A 20,081-nucleotide genomic window follows, 5' to 3' on the forward strand; every position below is an offset into this window, starting at 1 on the left:
ACCACGTCGCCACGTGATCATGGGCCTTGGTCTCCTTTTTTTATAGAATAAGGACATTACAGCTTATACATTCTATAAACTCTCAAACTTAGCCGTGTTTGTTCATTTGAGAGACCACCTGGCTGTATCAGAGGATCACTACGTGTTTAGTAAACCTGGTGGGATCAGATCAGCACTTCACACCACACAGGGAATAAAGCTATTGCTCTCCCAAGAGAGCTGCTTTGTTGGAGTGACTTTATGCTTTAGCATCATGGGTGATAGAGGTGGTGGGAAATACCTTGCTGGTGTTAGTGCTGGTGATGATGATAAGAAAAGAAAAGGTCGTAGCTCCTGAACAAAAGCTGGGATGTAATCTTACATGTTGAAATTGCTCAGTGGTGTTTCAGTTTTATAGTTAAATGCTTATTGCTATAATAACACCTTTTCAATTTGACATTTCTGCACATGGTAGATACACAATAAATAAGTGCCAAATATAAGAATTAAATCTGTTGTGTAATAATAGGGTAGCTGAAGTATTAAGAAACCTCAAATTAGGAACAACTGTTTCAGTGGGAAAAGGGAGTTAGAGTGTAGAATGTTCCAGATAATTTAACTGAATAAATATCTTATACCTGGAGATGGGAGAGAAAGACTGTATTCTGTTTTGTTTCTTATTGGCTAGACCAGCAAAGGAGGAGCTTGCTGTTTTCCAGAATTGCGTGTTGGTGTGTTTGAAGAGATTGTGCCCATGGGGATCAGTCCCAGTAAGATCTCCTATAAGAAGCCTGGTATGCTTGCTTTAAGAAGAAACATTTTCCTTTTCTTCAGAGGGACAAATCTTAATATAGAGACAAATGTGAAAGCTAGACATTCTGATCAGCGAGAGTTGTGATGAGTTCTCTCTTCAGAATATCTGTGGGGTGGCTAACACTTGGGTCATTCAGTGCTTAAACTGGTTCTTCTCTTTGGTACTCTGGTGATTGGAGACTCACTGCTTAGAATGACTTGGCTTAGTTATTCTTCTTGGTGATGGTTTGGCAAGAAGTTATTTTCTTTCCAAAGATAACGATTTGGAAAGAGCGTAATTATTACTTGTAAATAGTTCATCAACTGAATAAAACACACAGGCTTTTTGCTACAGGAAGCAAGTGGCTTTCAACACCAAAGCAGTTTGTTTGCAAGTGCTCTAGAATGTTCTCTTTGCACCTCCCTCACAGGTACCATAGATGGTTGAAAGACATTTGTTTGGCTGGGTTTTTTGGTTTTGTTTAACTTTTTACTATGAAAAATTTCAAACATTAAAAAAAAGAGAGAAAACAGTACAGTGAACTCCTGTGTACGTCTCCCGCAGCTTCAACAGTTATAAACTCATGGCCAACTTTGATCTATCCCCACCCCCTTCTCCCATCCTGGATCATTTAGAAGAGAATCCCGATGTCATGTCATTTCATTCATAACTATTTTAGTAGATATCTCTAAAAGATAAAGGTTTTTTAAAAAATAAATAATTGTAAAACCATCATCACATCTAAAACATTTTAACAGCAATTTCTTAATGTTATCAAATATCCAGCCAGTGGTTAAAATTCCCAGTTATCATCTCATACTTTTTTAAGTTTGTTTCTATCAGGATTCAAGTAAGGTCCAGTCATTGTGATTGATCACTATGTCTCCTAAAGTCCCTTTTAACCTAGAGATTCACTTCCATCTTTTATTTTCCCCTGCAGTTTATTTTTTGAAGGAATTAGATCATTTTGCTTATAGCATTTCCCACAATCAGTATAATGCTGATTGCATCTCCATGGGATGTTCTTCTGTCCTCTGTATTTCCTATGAACTGTAGTTAGATTTATAATAGTGCTGTCTAATAGGAATATAATGTGAGCTACAGTGGACTTTTACATTTTCTAGTAGCCACATTTTAAAAAGTAAAAGGAAACAAGTGAAATTAATTTCAATAATACACTTTATTTAATGCAGTGTAGCCAAAATATTATTTCAACTTGTATCCAGTGTAAAAAATTATTAATGAGATATTTTACTCTTTTTTTGGTATACTAAGTCCTTGAAATCCTGCATCTGTGTCACCCTTATTACAGCACATCTCAAGCCACATTTCAAGTGCCCATTAGCCACATGTGGCTAGTGGCTACCATATTATTTATTTCTTTTTTTTTTTTTAATTTTATTTTATTTGGCCATGCTGTGCAGCATGTGGGGTCTTAGTTCCCCAACCAGGGATCAAACCCTTGTCCCCCGCATAGGGAGCGCAGAGTCTTAGCCACTGGACCGCCAGGGAAGTCCCTGTGGCTACCATATTAGATAGCTCATGTCTAGAGACTTGATCAGGTTCAGGTTTGATTTCCTTTTTTCTTTCTGTCCTTTTTTTTCCCCAAGTCTACTTCATAGGTAGTATTGTCTCCTTTCATCAGGAAACAGAAAGGTCTGGCTGGCTCTATGTTCATTTTTTAACATGTAAATATTTAAAAAGAAGGCTAAGAGTTAAACCAGAGGGAAATGAGAGTAAGATACAAGCATCCGGGAAAAGAGACTCATGTATGAGGAGAAAAGGGCCAAAAAGGGCCGTGTCTGCTTAGTGTCCCTTCCTTGGCAGGAGGCAGGATGGCCACAAACAGCTCTTTGTTGGCACTACAGGACCTTGCTCTGGAGCTTAGGGGAGAGTGGGCTCCAGGCAGTGCTTTGCTGCTTTCATTTGAGCCAAGTTGTTTGGAGGCACTTCTTTTAAGCACTTCATGTGAGTCACTCTCTGATCAGGCCTCCACAGGGCCAGTAGAGTAGCCACAGTAATAGCAGCAGCAGGAACAGGCTGGGTTCCCTGCAGCTCCCTGTAAGGAGAAGTCTTAGCAGATTTCCATGCTTCTCATCACAGTTTTGAACCTCCCTTTCCACCCCACTGTTTTGGTGACTGTGTAATTATGTGACAGTAACTTATATAAAATCTGGCCTTGTTACATTCTCCCTGCAGTCCTAGGTTGGGCAGGTAGGAATCCAGATTCCTTGGCCGTGCTCTGGGTCTCCAGCCTGATCTGGGTACCCAGCAGTTTCAGGGGGTTGTTGGGATTCACCCCTGAGTGGAGCTGTCAGGCTCTATCATGAGTAGTCACTCAAGGACCAGAGCGCCCCCCCCCCCCCCGTGAGGTATGGTGGCCAAATTCACCAGAAGTTCCTCACAAACTACTGAGATGTCTGGACCCTAAAGATACAGGAGTATTTCTATCCTAGAGAGTAGAGAAGGCAGAGGGCCCCACCGGACAGTGTCTTTCCTTTTAGTCTCCTTGTATGTTACTTATCTTCTTCATCTCCTTTCTCTCCTCCTTCTTCTAGCGTTCCATCCTTTTCTCTCTCTTGCCTTCTTTCTCATATTTCATTCCTGCTGTCAGCCCCTCCCGCCCTTTTCTCTTTTACTCATGCACACAAACTTAAACATATTCTTCTTACTCTTTTGTATTTTTAAAAAACTTATTCCAACTTTGTTCCATAACCATATGCTCACACCTGCCTGTGCCAGGGTTCTTAGCCTTGGACTTGACGTTGGTATAGAACAGTTTATAAAGCCTGTAGTCAAGCATATACATGCCCAGGCTCCTCCATATACAGTGACAATAGAACACTGGCCATAACATGGACCGGAAAACCCACATGGCAGTTTATATCCCTTCTGTCTGGCTTTTATTATTGGGTTAGGCCAAGTATGAGGATGCAAAATTCTCTAATTATTTCTAAACTGCCAGGTCTCCACAGTGCTCATCTTAGGAGGAGGGAGAGTGAGGATACATGGAATTACTAAATTCTTCATTATGATCATCAGATAGTGTCATTTTCAGACGTAATTGTAATTATGAGAGGAAGGGTTTAGGTGGGGAGAAACAAAGCAAATGGAAGTCATAGGGCTGGGCCAGTTGTAACTGGGTTTTGTTTTTGTTTTGTTTTAACTGATTTTTTTGTTTGGTTTTAGGAATCCATTTATCCCCAGGTGAATTTCATAAAGAAGTAGAAAAGTTTCTGTCTCAGGCAAATCAAGAAGAAAGTGATACTATCCTACTGGACTGCAGAAACTTCTATGAAAGCAAAATAGTAAGTAAGAACCAGAACTGAGTTCCCACAGCATAGCATGTTTCTGAAGGGGACGCTGTGCGCCCATCTGTGGCTGAGTCAGTGGCTCTCCTCCCACTACTAGCAGCATCAGAGAAAACCCAAGACTTCAAACTCAGAATCTGTTGAGAGAGTCTAAGAAAATATGGATTAAAGACATCTTGGCACATAATGGACTTTCTGGCTCCCATATGCCTACCCCTGACATGTGTCGAGGATCTTGTCAAGTTTGCTTTGGGCAGCCTCTCCAGTTCCCCTGCGGTCTCTGGAGGCCCACCAGCCTTGTTTCTAAGTTCCAGATTTTGAAGTTTGAAAGGCTAGCGTGTGGGATGAAAATAGCAGGGAGCAAGTGCTTCCTTGCCAAGGCAGGGGTGGGGAGTGGTGTTTGATGCAGAAAGCAGCTTTGTTCTTACCAGGTATGTTTTTCTGATCATTTTCTTTCTGCTGCTCCTATATTGTAGGGACGGTTCCAGGGCTGCTTAGCCCCAGACATCAGGAAATTCAGTTACTTCCCTAGCTATGTTGATGAAAATCTAGAACTTTTCAAAGAGAAGAGGGTGCTGATGTATTGCACTGGGGGCATCCGTTGTGAGCGGGGTTCAGCCTACCTCAAAGCCAAGGTGAGTCACCACCCTTAGGGCACTGCAGGCATGGAGGTGAAGAAGGCTCCACCCACAGCGTGTGTGGAACTTTCCAATCCCCACCTTCACTCCTTCTCCCACGCCCTGCCAGCCAGGGATTTATTCTCCCCAGCACAGAGTTTCTAAGTATAAAATCTGAAGTTCTTAAATCTCAAGATGTGAAAAGCACTCAACAATCTTAGCGACTCATCAAGTACAAAAGGGAAAGATTATCTCCCTTTTCCTAATCCTTTTGCTTGATCCTGAGAAGAGCAAATTCAGTAACATTACATGTCCTAACAGGTGTCTTCCTATATTTAGGGAGCAGCAAAAATAGTTGGGCTTCCCAGGATCTAGAGAGTGAAGGCCCTGACTGCTGTCCTCACCCATCACCCTAGTAGGCAAGATCTGCCAGTTGGTTCCTTGCCCCCTTTGTCAGCAGTTCTTCAGTGTCCCGCAGGGGGAGCCAGGAGCCCCATTTCGGCATTCCTACCACATGCTGCTCCTCTGTGGAGCTTCCTACTGGTCTCTGCTAGTCTCCTCAAATTTCCTCTTGTGTTTCCACACGTAGGGAGTGTGCAAGGAAGTGTTCCAGCTCAAGGGTGGCATCCACAAGTACCTGGAGGAGTTTCCTGCTGGTTTTTACAAAGGGAAGTTGTTTGTTTTTGATGAGCGTTATGCCTTATCCTTCAACAGTGACATAGTGTCAGGTAGGTCAGCACAGACTCAGAACCTAAATTCATGATCAGGCACACCCTCTGTATTAACCTTCTGGAAGACAGACCAGTACTGATTACTTGAAGAATAAAGCAAGGGAAAAGGAGTACATAGTACCACCATTTCCTAACAGAGTTGGAGATGCAGCAGTGGAGCAGACAGAATTTGGAATGGAAAATAATTTTATCTTTAGTTTCATAACCCCTCACTAAATATAGTACTTCCTTCAATTATGAATGTAAGCAGCAAATCAGTAGTATTAGATGTACCTGTGACTTTGTTATCACTAGAAATCACAGTATTTTCATATATTACAGCTGCTGTGAATATTTCAAAATAGCATTTATGTTCATCATTGCTTCAAAATGGAAATAGTTATTAGGCCCATCACTAAGTCTTGTTATAGAATGTGTTAATAAGTATTTTACTGTATCCCAGACTTTAAAGAATATTTCGTTATTTTGTATTCTATATAATTGGTTTCCTTTGTGATCCTATGTATTTTATTTTATGCATTGTAAAAACATTTTTCTAAGACAGAATAGTCTTCACTAGACTGTCAAGTAAATTCATGGCACAAGTAAAAGAACCCCTAGTTAGATGGTCTGTGGACACATGTGGTATGCACTTTCGAGTGGTGGGTGGGGCATTCCAAGGCGGGAGCTGAGCCTAGGGCCAAGGCAGGAGGCAGGGGTGGCTACAGGAAGCCTGTGGTATGACTGTAGTTTGGAGTCCACACTAACATATGGTACCAGATGAGGGCAGTCAGTAAAAGAAGGATGGAAATAATCCTTAAGAAAAATGGATCCTCCCCCTGGATGCCACCATTTTGAACGGGAAAGATCACAGGCAGACAACCCTAGTGGCTGTCAGAATTTTCTAGAACTCCTGTGATCAGGGGCTGAGATTGAATTAACACTCAGATAATGAATAAGGTGGGAGTCCGATTTCCTCTCCCCTTTCTTCTTGATCTTTGTATTCGTTTTAATGGTCTTATATTTGTGTCTTATTGGAAGCAACTTCAGATCTCTTATGGAGCTAGATGGAGCAGAAAGGGGAGAGAGAGGGCCCAAAGGTAGCTTAGATAAGCTAGGTAAAGAGACTTGAAGAATGATGTTATCAATGGTGATAGGAGGTCAGCAGGGAAAAGGGGCCGAGAAAGTAGATAATGTGAGTTTTAGGAGTTGTGTGGCCAAGTGTCCCCTGGCAAAAGCAGGAGAACTTCAGGCCTGGGGAAGAGGAATGTGGACTGCAGAAGCCAAATGTCAATGTGGGATTATCTGTATTCAGGCGTGTTGTCTCCCAGTGCAAAAGGGAATGATCTAAAGGAAAAAGACCATTCAACAAAGGGTGGTTGGCCAGCTTTGGACTAGTTAATGAAAGAGAGAAACGTTACTGCCTGTTTTCTAAATGAGAAAAAGAAAAGTGGGTCAGTGAATGCTGGAATCAGAAGACAATTCCTAGAAGCAACCTCCCCCCAAAAAGGTGGGGGTGGGGGAACCTTGTCTGTTAGAAGACAGGAGACTTACACTATTTAGAAACCTTCCTCAGACCCAAAAGGATACATTAGATGCTGATGAGCTCAGGGTTATATTTAGGAACTGGAGAATTGCGTCTACGTGTGCATGTGGTACGTATGTGTGTGTGTACACGTGTGTGTGTGTGTGTACACATGTGTGCTCATGTGTCTTTATAACAAGGCTTTTCTTTCTTCCCCAGAATGTTCATACTGTGGGGCCCCATGGGACCAGTATAAACTGTGCTCCACTCCCCAGTGCCACCAGCTCGTCTTGACCTGCCCTGCCTGCCAAGGACAAGGATTCACAGCCTGTTGTGTTACGTGTCAAGACAAAGGGAGCAGGCAGGCTGCAAGCCCAGCCCAGAGCAGCTTTAAAGAGGAATGCGAGTGTACAGCCCGACGGCTACGCGCACCCAGGGAGCTCTTACAGCAGGGGCGACTCCCTGCGAGCCCGGAGCCCAGGCCAGGTGATGATGAGGATGGGCCATGCTTACATGAGCGGCCCCATCTGCCTTTCCCCAAGCCTTCACAGAGCTAGGTTTGGGGTGACCATGTATTGGAGAATATTAGGGCTGTTCCAGCGGAGAAACAGGGAACTTTAGTGCTGCCAGAGCCACCATGGCCAACTGGTCACCATGTTGGCCACCTGTCCTTCACAAGAGGAGGGAAAATGGAGTTGGGTGCTGACCTCTTACCGGAGACATTCTGACTCAGAAGATGCTAGAGCACAGAAAAAGGTGAGCTGTGTAGGATCCCAAAGCTGCTGAGGGAGAGAGCCTTGAGCCTGGTGACCAGGTCATGCCCTTTCTGTGCCGTGCAGCAGGGCTGGGAGTAGTCATTTTTCTTATCAGCAAACCTGTCTGTCCTGATGGTAGAATGTGAAAGCTGTGGCCCTGGAAGTGGACTCCTCGGAACCAGGCCCCTTAGGTCAATCTGCCATCCACCCCTACCCTTCTCTCTTCTCTGCTAGCCTCAGAGCACTAGACCAGGATCTGAAAACTATGGCATTTGGCCCACCTCCTTCTGTAAATAAAGTTTTATTGGAATAGCCACACCCATTCATTTACATATGACCTATAGCAGAATTAAGTATTTACAAGAGAGACATTATGGCCTGCAAAAGCTGCAGTATTTCCAGGCGTACCTTGGAGATGTTGCGGATTCGATTCCAAACCACCGCAATGAAGTGAGTCACGCGAATTTTTTGGTTTCTTAGTGCATATAAAACCTATGCTTACATTATACTGTAGTCTATTAAGTGTGCAATAGCATTGTCTAAAAAAACAATGTGCATAACCTAATTAAAAAATTTTATTGCTAAAAAATGCTAACTATCATCTGACAATGCAGGGTTGCCACAAACCTTCATTTTGTAAAAACCGAAATATCTGCGAAGCACAATAAAACAAGGTGTGCCTGTACTATCTGGCCCTTTACAGAAAAAAACTTGCCACCCCTAGTCTAGACCAACAGCTCCTCTGATGGAGGAGATGGTCTTAAAGATGTGGTCCACCTTCATGTTTCATTGGTTTGGTTTCTGTGAGAGGTTTCCTCTGCTTTCCCCAACACCCACACTCTTAGCTCTGAAGTATTCTCTTTGAGAGATTCACATTAGCTCGATGACACTGACACTTGGGCAGTAGTTTTTAGGTGAACACCTCAGAATACAAGACATGCTGTGTGAGGTTATTCAGCACTGCTGTGGTGGTTTCCCAGCCTGTAGCCAACATGTCAGGCACATGTCCCTGGCCCACAAGTCCCAAGAAACACATGCACAGCCATTCTTAGACCAACAGATTTAATATTATATTGCAGTTTCCAGTGATGCAGAATACAGCTGCAATTGTGTTTCAAGGAGAAGCCGAGTGGGGCTGGCCGTTCCTGCAGCACGGAGCCACTCCTGGGCCCATCTGCAGCCTCAGTAGACACTCCTCCATAGTGGTGAGGCCCTGGCTCCACTTCTGGTTACCCTGTACTGTCCCATCATTACAGTTCCGTGTGCAAGCCTTTTCCTTTTTCACCACAAGCCTCTCTACTCAGTGCTCTGCAGCTTAGTCTGTGCTCGTCAGCTCTTTGGCTTGTCCTTTATCATAAGATTTGCTGAATCACTCACGAAAACTCCCCAAGCAACAGAAATACTAGTTTAACTGGCACCGTGGTATATTAAAAGGCACAAGGGCAGTGTGGCTTAACATTTTTGCTGGATCCTAAGAGATGCACGTGATGTTAAGGGATCCGGCAGAAATGCCAAAATTACATTTTCAGAATAATCATCTTGGGTGGTTTGGCCAGGTTTCCTATTTCTTAAATATCTAGATTTTCTTCACCACTGACCTTTGGAGGCTTAATTTACAGGCATGAGATCAGCGGTGACTTGTCTAAGAAGTGATGCGATAGGTAGTTGAAGTCTGTAAGCATAAGCCATGATGGACTAGAAATTTGTCTCTCTAGTGATGTGCCTCACATAAGGCATTGGCCCACTGTGCAACAGAGAAAGGTGTTTTCAAGTATTTGGCCATAGGTTTTCACATCCATCGTAAGGTTGGCATTCGATAAGGAAAAAATTCTTTCTGACTCCAGTATTAAATTGTAAATAAATCCCAGATGTTCATAAAGAACACCCAGGGAAATGTTTGTTGCCTGGAATTGGTTTAAAAAAAAAAAAAGGACGGTTTTTAAAATTTGAGACTTCACCATTGGCTTTTTCTATCATTTCCTCGTAACCAGCTTAAGGAATCTCATGTTCTTTGATTCCTGGCAGAGCTCTGTGGCTTCAGTCTTTTTGTCTTTCTTGGGGGGGAGAAAATTGTGTTCTTGATCCAGGAATCAATTTAGCAACTTTAATCTTGAGGTTCTTAAAATTTAAAAGAGGATTAATAAAGAATGATGATATGTTCTGTTTGCTAAAGAGCTAAGATCAAATTTGTAATAAAATATTTTATAATGCTTTTAAACCACGTGGAAGAGGGTGCTGTTTGTTCATGTTACACATTTTAAATATACCTGAAACACCACACAGCAAGGTCACCGAAACTGGGCTCCTGGGGTTAAGTCACTGCTGCTCTAACATTGTCTTCAGTAAGGTCTGCCAGTTCGGGGGCTTTTTAGTTTTTAAATAATAACCGGACTGAACTTCTGTGACTAAAGAAAAACTTCACATTCACCATAGTTTATAAAATTTTCAACTACAACCACTAGCGAACCTAACACCTTAGTGCGTAAAGAACTGAACCACAACAGGGTTTGTGCCGGCATTCTGCCTTCCGGTTTCCACTGCAGAGCACAGCCCATCAGTAGAACACGTCCAGTTCAAAGGCGTGGTCGGCACCCGCACACACTAGATGCCACTCCGGCACTTGGGAATGATGGGCCCGGTCAAGTCGGCCAGCCTCCTCTTCCTCACTGGAAAGGAATGGAGATGAGACGTGAGCCAGCTGTCCCTGTGCACCCGAACCACCACCGTGGCTCTGAGAGCGCCGGGAAGCTTCTTGATAACTTTGCTCAGCAAACTCTGATGTCTGGTGTTTTTAAAGGACAGCTTGTGAGCCTTCACTGAGAGGAGGGTCTGTAGTGGTGTAGATTCGTTCATAACGTACTTCTAAATCGCTGGCCATACAGGTATAAAACCCACTTTATCCAACTCCGCTGTTGTCCTTTGTGTACAGAGGCCCCGTGGCTGCAGATCCTCACTCGGGTCAGATAAGATTTAAGTTCAGTCGATCTTAATGAGACCTTAACCTGCTGGAAACATTTCCCCCAACTCTTCCTCAAAGCTCTTGGTCTGCCAGTGTAAACAACAGTGCCTGCCCTGAAGATTACCCTGTATTATCTGTGTCCCCTTATGGTCAACCTTGACATTTTCCCAGAGGCAAGACAATATAAGCCCAAACACTGTTCGCATAACAAAGTAGTTAAATGTAAAGCATTAGCCAGGGGGTTGCAGGCTGGGGTCATTAGCTGACAGGATGGCGGGGATGGTTGGAGGGGTGGGTAGGGTTCCCTTTGTTACAGCAAAGGGAGAGGGTTCGAAACAAATTATAGTGTCTGCAGACGAAAACCAAGCAGCAAGCTAGATCAGCCACAGGAGAAAGGTCGGTCAAAGACTGTAGAGCCGGTAGGTGGCAGTCAAGGGGGCTGCCGGTGTGGCAGAGACAGGAAGCTATTGCGAGAGGAAAAAAGTCTGTCTATACTTAGATGTCTTCTAGTTCCTGAGCTGAGCAGGCAGACCTCAGATGGATGCTTACGGGCTGCAACAAGAACCGAACTGAGGCTAGGAGCTGGTGTGGAGGGGCGCAGGGGCACACAGGCTGCCCAGTCTGGGGCCTAGAGTTTAGCCTTTGCCTGAGCTCCTCCCCTCCCCTCCACCCCCCTCGAAAGAACAATGAATGCAAATCAGTGGGCAGTTTCCTGGAGAGAAGACAGTGTGTCTGGCCAGATTTCTGGAGACCATCAGAATGTCCAACAGCTTGGGGGAAGATGGGGGGGAACAAAAACCAAAGCCCAAAGAGCAGAAGTTTGCCCAGAGTGACCAGAGAGGGTTTACATGAGCCAGGCTTGACAGCATCTCCACGTTAGCTGAACAAGCATTACACTCCTTTTGCACTCAACCCCTCATTGGAGGCCCTCTGACAATTCTGGAGTGTCAGTGTTGTCACCATTGCCATGTTATGGATGAGGAAAGTATGGCAGGGAACAAAATGATAAAGCCAGTACCAGACGGAACCAAGGCTTGTGACTCATCTGGAGCCTCGGCCCAGCGCCTCCCTCAGTACAATCCGGCCCTGTCTATGTAGGCTTTACATACCCACATCTCATCTGGTTCTCACAAGGAGGACTAGCTCCTTTCCCCTGGAGAAGAGAAGGGAGCCAGGGTCCCTGAGAGCAAGCGGCAGAGCCAGGAACCTGAGTCCCCAGCTAGTGGCTCAAGGTACAGAAAAGGATCCCGTGCAGTCTCCCCCTACCTGCCCTCAGTATGCACACTGGGCTGCATCTGTGCAGGGTTCCCCTGCCACTGGCTTTTACAGGGACTGGATGGGGAGAAGGGAAAGGCACCCACTTATTCAGGTTTTTTTTTTCTTTCCATTTTAATAATGCAGGAAATTGAGGCCAAGAGGGAAGTAACTTGCCTCAAGTCACAGTGAATGAGAGACGCAACTGGGAGCAGAAGCCAGGTCTCCCAATATCCTTCTTCAAATCAACCTGCTTTTTACATTCATTAAAGCAAACTCCTCCACGTTGCTTATCATTGCAACTGCCAGAGACTCGTTTATTGTCAGAGTCGGAAGGAATCTCGAGTCATCTGGACCAACCCCCATTCGAGGCTTGAGCTCCCTCCAACACTTCCCACCAAGCTTTACACCTCCATCATGTCTTTGGGGAGCATTTTATATTCCTTTATATTCAACAGCATTGACTGCGTGCTATGATGTGCCAAGCACAGGTACCAGAAATAAAGATTAACAGGGGACCAAGATATACCTACAAGAAATCTGATAAAACATCACAAGTACCCTGGTAGATCTCTATCAAGTATGAGAGGCACAATGAACGAAGTGGTCAGATTTTCCAAGGACGGCGGGTAAGTTGTACACTGAATCTTAAACGATAAAGGGATAGATGGTGGGAAAGTACGGGGAGCATTAGGAGTAACAGTCCTCTAAAGGGAGGCTTTTGCCTGGGTCACTGGGAGGCACTCAAGCTACCTGGACCGGTTGGTACCAGTAGGGCAAGAGGATGGCTTGTTGGGGTGTCAAGAGATGAGTCTGGCAGGGCCTCACCCAGAGAGGAGGTGGAGAGCACAGGTTCTGGGGCCAGACTGCTGGGTCCAGTCCTACTTCCGCCCATGGACAGCGGGTAACCTTACCTACTTCTCTAGGCCTCTGTCTCCTTACTGTAGGATGGGGATGATGACAGCACCTGCCTCAGCTGGTTGTTGGGAGTTAGTAAGATTGAAGTGTTCAGAGCAGGCCTGGCATGCAGTAAGTGCCATGTAAGTCTCAGCTACGATTACTAAGGGACTTAGAAGCCACGTCGAGGAGTTTAACCTGAGAGTAGTGGGAACACAGAAAGGGTTCTAAGCAGAGCGGTGGGACAAGCTTTGGGATGAGCGCTGCGTGAGATGCCCGCCCTGGAGGAGCTAGATGAGCTGCAGGGCCCGAGGACGTTTCAGGACGCCCGGCAAATGTGATGAGGGCTTGACAAAAGGCGGGGCAAGGTGGCTGGTGAGGAGGTGGCTGGCTGGGCTGGGGGTAGTGCATAGAGAGAGGTAAAGATTCCTGGCTTGAATGGCTGTGAGGAAAGTAGTGCCCTTTCCCAAGATGGTTTTGGGGGAAGATGATGAAATTGATTTGGGGTGTATGTGCTGTGTCTGGGGTGCCTGTTAGAAAGGTCTTCCTTGAGAGTATAGTAAAAAAGTGACTTTCCCAGGAAGGGATGTTTTCTGCTTTTAAACATGTTACTCTACCACACAACTGTCTTAACCTGGAGGCTGCAATTCAGATTTCATTAAGTGAAGAGAGTTTCAGTGGCAGATTTACAGGACCTGAGTGCCTGAGTGCCAGCCTGGCTCTCAGCTATAAATAGTGTGGAGATAGGAGTCGTCTGAGGTGTGTCACCATGGGAAAAGAGAGATGGGGGTCCTCGGCTCCTCCCTGACACCCCCCTCACCCTGGCACCCCGCTCTCTCCCATAGAACACTCTGTTAAGAGCCCAGGGCAAAGGCTGGGAAGGACCAAAGACATGCCAGTCAGGATGGGTCCTGGGCAGGGCTGACCCATGGCCTTAGGGATTAAATGTCTCCCAAGGAAAAGCCCACCTGCCTCGCAGGCAAGCAAAGCCCAGGTCCCGCAGACCCGGCAGTGGGCCAGGAGCCAGCACAGAGGTAGGCTGGAGTGAGAAGGAAATCGGAGAGGCCCTCTCCTGTCCGCACGGAGCTTGCCCGCTGCTGCCAGGCCGCAGCAGCAGACACGGTAACAACCACGGTGGCTGGACCGGGGCCGGCAGGAGGCTTTTATGACAAACATATTCAGCTGAGAAACATGGAAGCCTGTCTGCTTCATCAGAGCATCAAGAGCAGGATGAAAATACTGTGTTGGAAAGAAAGTCAGGATTTCTCTTTTGCAGGAGGATGCTGGCGCACCATCAGAATTAGAAGCGTTTCTTTCACAAAAATTAGCGGATGGGTGCAAATTTGCTTTTAAAGCTAGATGTCCTACTTCACCAACTAGTACTCTGTTGCGTGCAGTCACCTAGATGATTCTGCTCTAATTCCTTCTGTGGGAAACCTCAAGGGAATAGCTGCACAGTTCCATGGGGTAACTCAGAGGCCCATTTTAATCACCTGTCATTCCTGCCCAGAAAGCTGCCACGGTCCCACTTCCCACCTGCTTTCCTCACCAAACTCCTGAGCTTGGCGTTAAAGGCCTTTGGCTCACAGCCTCCCACACCTACCCAGCCCCCTTCCCGTGAACACCCCATATACCTGTTCATCATCCTGCCTTTGCCCATGTTGTTCCCTCTGCTTGGAATGCCCTTCCCTCCCTCCTGTGGGAGCTCCTGTTTTTCCTTCCAGGTGTAACTCCCAGTAATAGTTCCTCAATCCTTTTGGAACTTTCTGTCTCTCCTATCCTGAATACTGGGTCCTACCACCTTGCCTTTGCCTACACCAGCACCCCTGCCAGGAAGGCCTCCTGACCTCCCACACAACCTATCTCTTCCTTGCAAGGCTGACTCAGGCCCACACCCACCAGGATGCTTGGATTAACCAGCCTCTGTCCTCACAAATCATTTGCTCGCTCTGTTCAGATACAGTTTGTAGGCCTTCTTGAATTTGGGGGCATGACTTTGAGTCTCTTCTCCCATAAAAGGTTGTAAAGGTTCTTGAGTCAGGGAACTAGCTTTCTGCTACCCCTTATGTCACCTCGCACAGTCCTGGGCAAACAAAAGATGCTCCCAAAGTGCTCACTGTAACTAACAACAGGCGTGACTTGACTGAGCCACTGTCTAGAAGGGCAGTCCCTCCCGGGCCTCAGTTTCTCCAGAAGAGAACTGGAGGGAGGAGCCTGAGGTCCCATCCAGCTCTGGCCTGCTGGGCTCCTGCCATAACCTCAGCAAGTCCGTGGTGATAGGAATTGGGCCTGGATTTTGGAATCATAGACTCTCAGGACAGAGAGTCCTCAAGGGCCATTTCTTCTAGCCTCCAGCTGACCCTGGGGTCACCCTACAGCACCCCTGACTCTAGTCATCTGGAAACTTCTGTACCTAGAAAGAAGTCCTCCAAGCCATCTTGCCACTGGAAGACCAAAGCTGGATTAGCCTTGAGATAGGCACTGAGGGACACATAAGAAGCTTAATCTAAGCTGAGAGAGAGAGAAAAAAAAAGTGAGATTACTGCATATCAGAAAAGAACTCAAGGCTTTTAAGTGCTGGTTCTGCAGCCAGATCACAGCTGGGCCAACAGAGTCCAGGTCGCAGGCCTTCCTCAACAATTCAATGTAGCTATCACCTCCGTTACACCATGATAATTCTAATTCTTAGTTGTTTGTGTTTGCTCTTTTATTTCAAATAAGGACACTTCAGATAAACCAGGACACCTGACCTGGTGTGGGTTTTTTTGTTGTTTTTGTTTGTTTGATGGACTTTTCTAGATCTGCAGCTCTAGAAAAAGTAGCAGCTGGAGTAAGCAATGAATAAATAGCCTCTTAAGAACAGGAACCTATACCTTCAACAGCCAGTGCCCTATAGGACTTTGACAAATGTTTGTTGAACTGAGTAGCTCTGTGGTTATCTATGCATAGGTTCTGTGAGTACCTGCCTCGTGCATATACACTTATATACTCATCCCCATTCTTCTAGGCCTTCCATGTATTAACCTAGCTTCAGATTCATCACAGGAAGTGACATACCTGAACTCTGAGATGTGCTTTAGTATTAAGCTCCTTGCATTTTACTGAGTGTTAGAAACAAAAAAAAAGAAACACATTTAGAGCAGGTTTGAATTTGATGAAAAACTCACTGAAGACATTGTCCTTTAGAAATATAGTTATTTCATAATTCAATCCCAGAAAGAAGCTTTCTTCTTTTTAAAAAACTCATTATGCTTCCTTCTCTTCTGTGACAAGAATAATGTAACTTGGTTTGTCTTCCCCCTGCCTTGATTCTAGGAAACTCACAGCTGAATATAATGATCAATTAAGTTAACAGACCTACTCCTTTCCTTGTTTTTTTTCTCTTATTTTCCTATAGCCTTATCAGACATACTCCACTTTGGACACTCTATCAAGTTCTTTAAGCAGCCGGCAGGAATACACATGAGAAATAACTAGGCACAGAGCTTGAGAACACTTAGCATCTGGAAGTAAGTCCGTGATTGGTCTCCTTTTTTGTTCAACTGACTAGTATTTCTATTTGGTGTTTGCTCCTAAGAAAGATTGTGACATTTTCTTTCTTTTGTTTTCTTTTTTTTTTTTAAGAAAAAAATACAACCTATGTCTTTAACTGAGATTAAATGTAACCTGTTTTACTTTACTAGAAAGTCAGCATTTTCAACCTTTACGCTAAAAGCAACGTGAAGTCCCCTAGGTTTGCGGTGTGGGTAGTAGGGCTGGTTGGTGGCCTTGGGATCTGGGGCTTGGGCCAGACTGTATGATCTGGAGAGGACTCTGGGCTCCAAAAAGGGTATTCAGAAGAGGAGGAGACTCCGTGTTGGCTTTGTGCCTCCCACGTTTCACTTCACCCGGCTAACACGCTGAGGGTGCGCTCTGGGTCCAGCCCTGTGCTCAGCTGAGCTACCTACAGGGAGCAGGGCCTGGCCTCGGCGCCTGCAGGCAGGGCGCTCGCGTCTAGGCAAGGGTCTAGGGGCGAGGCAAGGCGCAAACACCGAAAACAAGGGAACGGGATCAGCGTGAAAACTGGGAGTCAAGCCCAAAAAGAGAACTCCCTTGGGGAAGGCGGCAGTGGAGTTGTCCCTGCCATACCTCCCATGACAGGTGGAAAGAATGACAGGCGGAAAGAATGACAGGCGGCGGGTAGGGTGCATATGTCCACTCACCAAGGTCGTTGTTGTTCATCATCGCGTTGGACGCCCGCAGCCGGGGCCCCTGCTGAGTGAAGTGGTAGCCGAATTTGAGAAGTGTTGCATTTTTTTCCAACATGCTCACGATCTCCATTTCCACTTTGTTGCCCAGGGGCTGGCTCTTTGATCAAGAAAAGAACACAGTCACCTCTCACTCATTTGTGCAGGACCTAAACCTTCTCTACCTGCAGAAACCCTGAGCGGTGGGCGGGGATTTTAATACCTCCCTGTCCCCGCCCACTCCAAGAGCGGGGGCAATGGAAGTTTGGAGAAGTTGAAAGGTCACACAGCCAGGAGCGAATGAGCTGGGATTCAAACAACCCAGGGCTGCTGGACACCAAGAACAGATCTTTCTACTGCTTCACAGCAGCCTTCCTAGAATATTTCAGCAGGAAGGACCTTCACATCATCTAGTCTCAGGGAGATTTAGAAATCCTACAGTCCAGGCTATCCCCCATACTAATTAAATCAGAATCACTGGCTGTGATGATACTCAGGTGTCTGTGGTTTTTAAAACTCCCCAGGTGATTTCAATACAGAGCCAGGTTTGCTAGCCAGTCCTTTAGCAATTTACAAATGAAGAAACAGGCCCAGAGAGGGAAGAGGATTTGCCTAAGGTCACATAGTAAGTTGGGACTGCCGGAGTTAGCCTCCTAAAGCCTCACTCTGATCATGCTAGTTCCCTACCCCCAAATCTATAGTGATCATCTGACAAAGATGAAAAGGAAAGGAAAGGAAAACACGATAATACACCGTGTTGGGAAGGATATGATGAGGATATTCATCAGTCTCATTTATAAAAGTGGGGATAAAAGGGAAACAAACATTCATCAAGAGGGGGTTGCTCAAATAAATGATGGCTCAGCTTTATAGTAGAACATGGGCAGCTGTACAATGATGGTGCGAATCGTCAGTTCCAGGCTGGAAAATATGCCATGACACAATATTGAGTAGACAAAGCCTAGTGACAAAACGGGTCATATTTATGTAAAGTTACCTCTATTTCCCATATACATACATATACACTGAAAAGGCCTGGGAGCATGCTGGTGGTGGTGGAGTTTTTGTTTTCTTCTTTGTATCTTCCTGTTTTGTCTGTGTTCTGTTGTATCTTACTGTATTGTTTGAGTTTTATGTACAATAAGATATTAAAAAGTAAATATAATCTTAAAGAGGTTTGAAAAGACAGAGAAGGCAAGCTAACATCATATTTAATGATTAAAGACATTCCCCCTCAGAGCAGGAACAAGACAAGGAAATTGTCTTGGATGTCCGTTATGTAAGAAAAAGAAAGAAAAGTCACCATATTGGAAAGGAAGAAGCAAAACTATTTCTATTTGCAGATGACACAATACTGTATCTAGAAAATCCTAAGGAATCCACAAAAAACTATTAGCGCTAATAAACGAGTTCAGCAAGCTTGCAGGGTGTAAGATCGATATACAAAACCCAGCTGTGTTTCTATACACTAGCCATGAACAATCCAAAAATAAAATTAAGACAATAATTCCATTTACAATAACATAAAAATATTTAGGAGTAAATTTAATAAAAGAAGTAAAGACTTGCACGCTGAAAACTATACCACAGCATTGTACATTAAGAAAGACTTGAATAAACATAAAAACATCCCATATTCACGGATCAGAAGACTTAATATTGCTAAGATGGCAAGACTGCCAAATTGATCTAAAGAAGCAGCAAACAGAAACACACAACCACCTCCAATCGCTTCCCACTGCCAATAACTGCTGCCATTTATTAAGAGCTTACTATGTTCCCAATGCCTTGTGTGCAACTTGCAGGGTCTCAGTTCATTCAATAACCCAACAGCATAAGCCCCGCCTACTCTTCAGCCTGGCACTCCAAGTGCTGCAGTTTAGTCCTTGCCTTATTTCCTCTCTCAGTCTTTACTCAGCCTGGTTACCCTAGGGATGGGGAGTCTGGTACCTGGTGCCTCGTGCAGGCAGAGGTCTATTTCTAAATGTTCATGTGCCCTCCTGCCTCCATGTGGAATGCCCCTACCCTCCCGTACCCACCTGTTGGTGTATCCTTAGTGCTTTAATACCCATCACAAATACCCCCTCCCCCACGAGGCCTTTCCTGATCCTTACCCCTGGAAACCATCCTTCCCCACTCGACACTCAAGTGGCCCACTGTATGTCCCTCTCTACTCCCGGCCCAGTCCATCTGCATTACTGGGTCACCTTCCTCCACAACTGTCTCTCCAACTAGACCTGTGTTGTTCAGTATAGCAGCCACCAGCTGCATGTGGCTTTTTAACTTTAAATCTTTTTTAACTGACATAACATTATATTAGTTTCAGGTATACAATATAATGATTCGATATTTGTATACATCGTGAAATGATCACCACAATAAGTCTAGTTAACATCCATCCCCATATATAGTTATCAATACAAAAAAAGTGGTTTTTTTCTTACAATGAGGACTTTTAAGATTTACTGTCTTGGCAACTTTCAAATATGCAATACAGCGTTATTAACTATAGTCAGCATGCTGTACATTACACCCCCATGCCTTATGTATTACTGGAAGTTTGTACCTTTTGACCTCCCTCACCCATTTCACCCACTCCTTACCCCCCACCTCTGGCAACCACCAATCTGTTCTCTGTATCTATGAGCTTGGTTGGTTTTGCCTTTTGTTTTTTCTTAGATTCCACATATAACTGAGATCATATGGTATCTGTTTTTCTCTGTCTGACTTACTTTACATCACATAATACCCTCTAGGTCCATCCATGTTGTCACAAATGGCAAGATTTCATTCTTTTTTTATGGCTAAATAATATTCCATTGTATATACCACATTTGCTTTATCCATTCATCCATCAATGGACACTTAGGTTGTTTCTGTGTCTTGGCTATTATAAATAATGCTGCAATGAAATGGGGATACATATATCTTTTTGAATTAGTGTTTTCATTTTCTTCCAATAAATACCCAGAAATGAAATTGCTGCATCATAGGGTAGTTCTATTTTTAATTTTTTCAGGAATAGCCATACTGTTTTCCATAGTGACTGCACCAA

At 44.8% G+C, this 20,081-nt stretch overlaps 2 protein-coding genes across 6 annotated transcripts in view; one reads left to right on the forward strand and one right to left on the reverse strand.

Moving 5' to 3' along the window:
- TSTD2 (thiosulfate sulfurtransferase like domain containing 2) overlaps positions 1-12,180 on the forward strand; it is a 28,305-nt gene extending 16,125 nt beyond the window's left edge. For 3 of the 4 annotated variants that reach the window (XM_061200208.1, XM_061200207.1, XM_061200210.1), the window contains 5 exons: positions 668-773; positions 3,962-4,080; positions 4,560-4,718; positions 5,290-5,428; positions 7,155-9,908. In XM_061200208.1, coding sequence (XP_061056191.1) covers positions 668-773; positions 3,962-4,080; positions 4,560-4,718; positions 5,290-5,428; positions 7,155-7,492 — 861 coding nt within the window. In that variant the 3' untranslated portion in view covers positions 7,493-9,908. Of the gene's footprint in view, positions 1-667; positions 774-3,961; positions 4,081-4,559; positions 4,719-5,289; positions 5,429-7,154; positions 9,909-12,050 lie in introns of those variants that run through there. The other variant, XM_061200209.1, reaches the window with a different exon arrangement.
- The window catches only part of TMOD1 (tropomodulin 1), a 102,847-nt gene that overhangs the window by 14,780 nt on the left and 67,986 nt on the right, over positions 1-20,081 (reverse strand). The window contains exons 9-10 of one of the 2 annotated variants that reach the window (XM_061200211.1): positions 17,003-17,147; positions 8,752-10,356 (exon numbers count right to left, since the gene is read on the reverse strand). In XM_061200211.1, coding sequence (XP_061056194.1) covers positions 10,292-10,356; positions 17,003-17,147 — 210 coding nt within the window. In that variant the 3' untranslated portion in view covers positions 8,752-10,291. Of the gene's footprint in view, positions 1-8,751; positions 10,357-17,002; positions 17,148-20,081 lie in introns of those variants that run through there. The other variant, XM_061200212.1, reaches the window with a different exon arrangement.

This window comes from Eubalaena glacialis, chromosome 9, assembly GCF_028564815.1.
Source record: "Eubalaena glacialis isolate mEubGla1 chromosome 9, mEubGla1.1.hap2.+ XY, whole genome shotgun sequence".
In the NCBI taxonomy this organism is placed as follows: Eukaryota; Metazoa; Chordata; class Mammalia; order Artiodactyla; family Balaenidae; genus Eubalaena; species Eubalaena glacialis.